This window comes from Limulus polyphemus, unplaced genomic scaffold, assembly GCF_000517525.1.
Source record: "Limulus polyphemus unplaced genomic scaffold, Limulus_polyphemus-2.1.2 Scaffold187, whole genome shotgun sequence".
In the NCBI taxonomy this organism is placed as follows: Eukaryota; Metazoa; Arthropoda; class Merostomata; order Xiphosura; family Limulidae; genus Limulus; species Limulus polyphemus.
The window spans coordinates 221,212-222,422 of record NW_013665797.1 but is presented as its reverse complement, the minus strand read 5'-3'; the positions used below and the strand labels follow the sequence as shown (position 1 = coordinate 222,422).

At 31.1% G+C, this 1,211-nt stretch overlaps 1 protein-coding gene across 1 annotated transcript in view; it reads left to right on the top strand.

Moving 5' to 3' along the window:
• Positions 1-1,211, top strand: part of LOC106478175 (CD109 antigen-like) — a 138,544-nt gene that overhangs the window by 115,022 nt on the left and 22,311 nt on the right. The window contains exon 18 of the mRNA XM_022381721.1: positions 181-294. Coding sequence (XP_022237429.1) covers positions 181-294 — 114 coding nt within the window. The remainder of the gene's footprint in view (positions 1-180; positions 295-1,211) is intronic.

Genomic DNA, 1,211 nt, shown 5'->3' with positions numbered 1-1,211 from the left:
TATATATATATATATATATATATAAAGTCTTGAACTATTCCCATTCACATCATAACTCTCGATGGCATCAATTTTTCTAGCCCATTTAATTCCGTATTGTTTGCCGTGTTGTTATTTTGTGGCAGTCTTGCAGATTTGCGTTGAGATGATGTGTCTAGCTGAAAACTACTTTTCTTATAGATCGGTGCAACAGTAAGAAAGGCTATGCAGCTTGTATGGACGGAATGTGTTATCCGGTCAACAAACAATGTGATGAACAACTGGACTGTAAGGATGGTTCGGATGAAAGCGGATGTAAGTGTTGTTTTCAGTATAGGGTAAGCTTTAAACTAATTTATACACTATTAAAGACCACTGTTTTTTTAACTTAACATCCGAGCATCCAATCAAGAAATACGTTTCACACCTTTTAGTTTGAATATGTTCAGTCTCTGATTTCTTGTTTCTTGCTAACTATGTATTATCAGTAGAGTGTCCTAACCATAATACACATTGTATGACAATAGAGAGGCATTTTGTATAAAGTATATGGATTTCTTCTTTGGTTGACAACTTGGAACTCAAGGTTAAAATCATTGTCTGAAGATAAATTTCTGATCGTTTCGTAACGGTCAAACACCAAGGTCTGATTTAATATGAATATAAACAAATGTATTACAATTTTTACTTTATAAAATTTATAAATTAGTGGAATTCATCCTGTTTTCAACTCATAATTTGAATTGATTAAACTTTATCAGAACCTGTTCGATAATCTGTCAATTCAAGTATGATTCGTTGGATTCATATTGCAATAAAAGAACTTAAAGCTTGCTAGAATGACAGTTGAACAAGGACAAAAAATTTAATACAGCTGAAGTATATCTTTCAGTAAATAATTATTTTTAATTACAATTGTTTTCTTTTTCTAACATCCGTAAAAAAAAACGTCTTTTAAACTAAAAAAAAAGTTAAGCTTTGTTTTTATTGTTTTATGTAACTGACTGTGTAATAAAAAAATTGGAGAAAAATAATTTTTAATATCTACATTATTTGTATTTATCTTTATCTTTCTTTGCTGGCCGGGTGTTGGATATAAATATGTGCAAAGAGACTAAAAACACGCATCCGAAATAATCCTCTTGACGTGATTAAACTTTTTGATGTATGCACCAGACAAGATTAAATACTGTTGCGTCAGCGAGTCACATGACCACGTGACGCAACGTTTC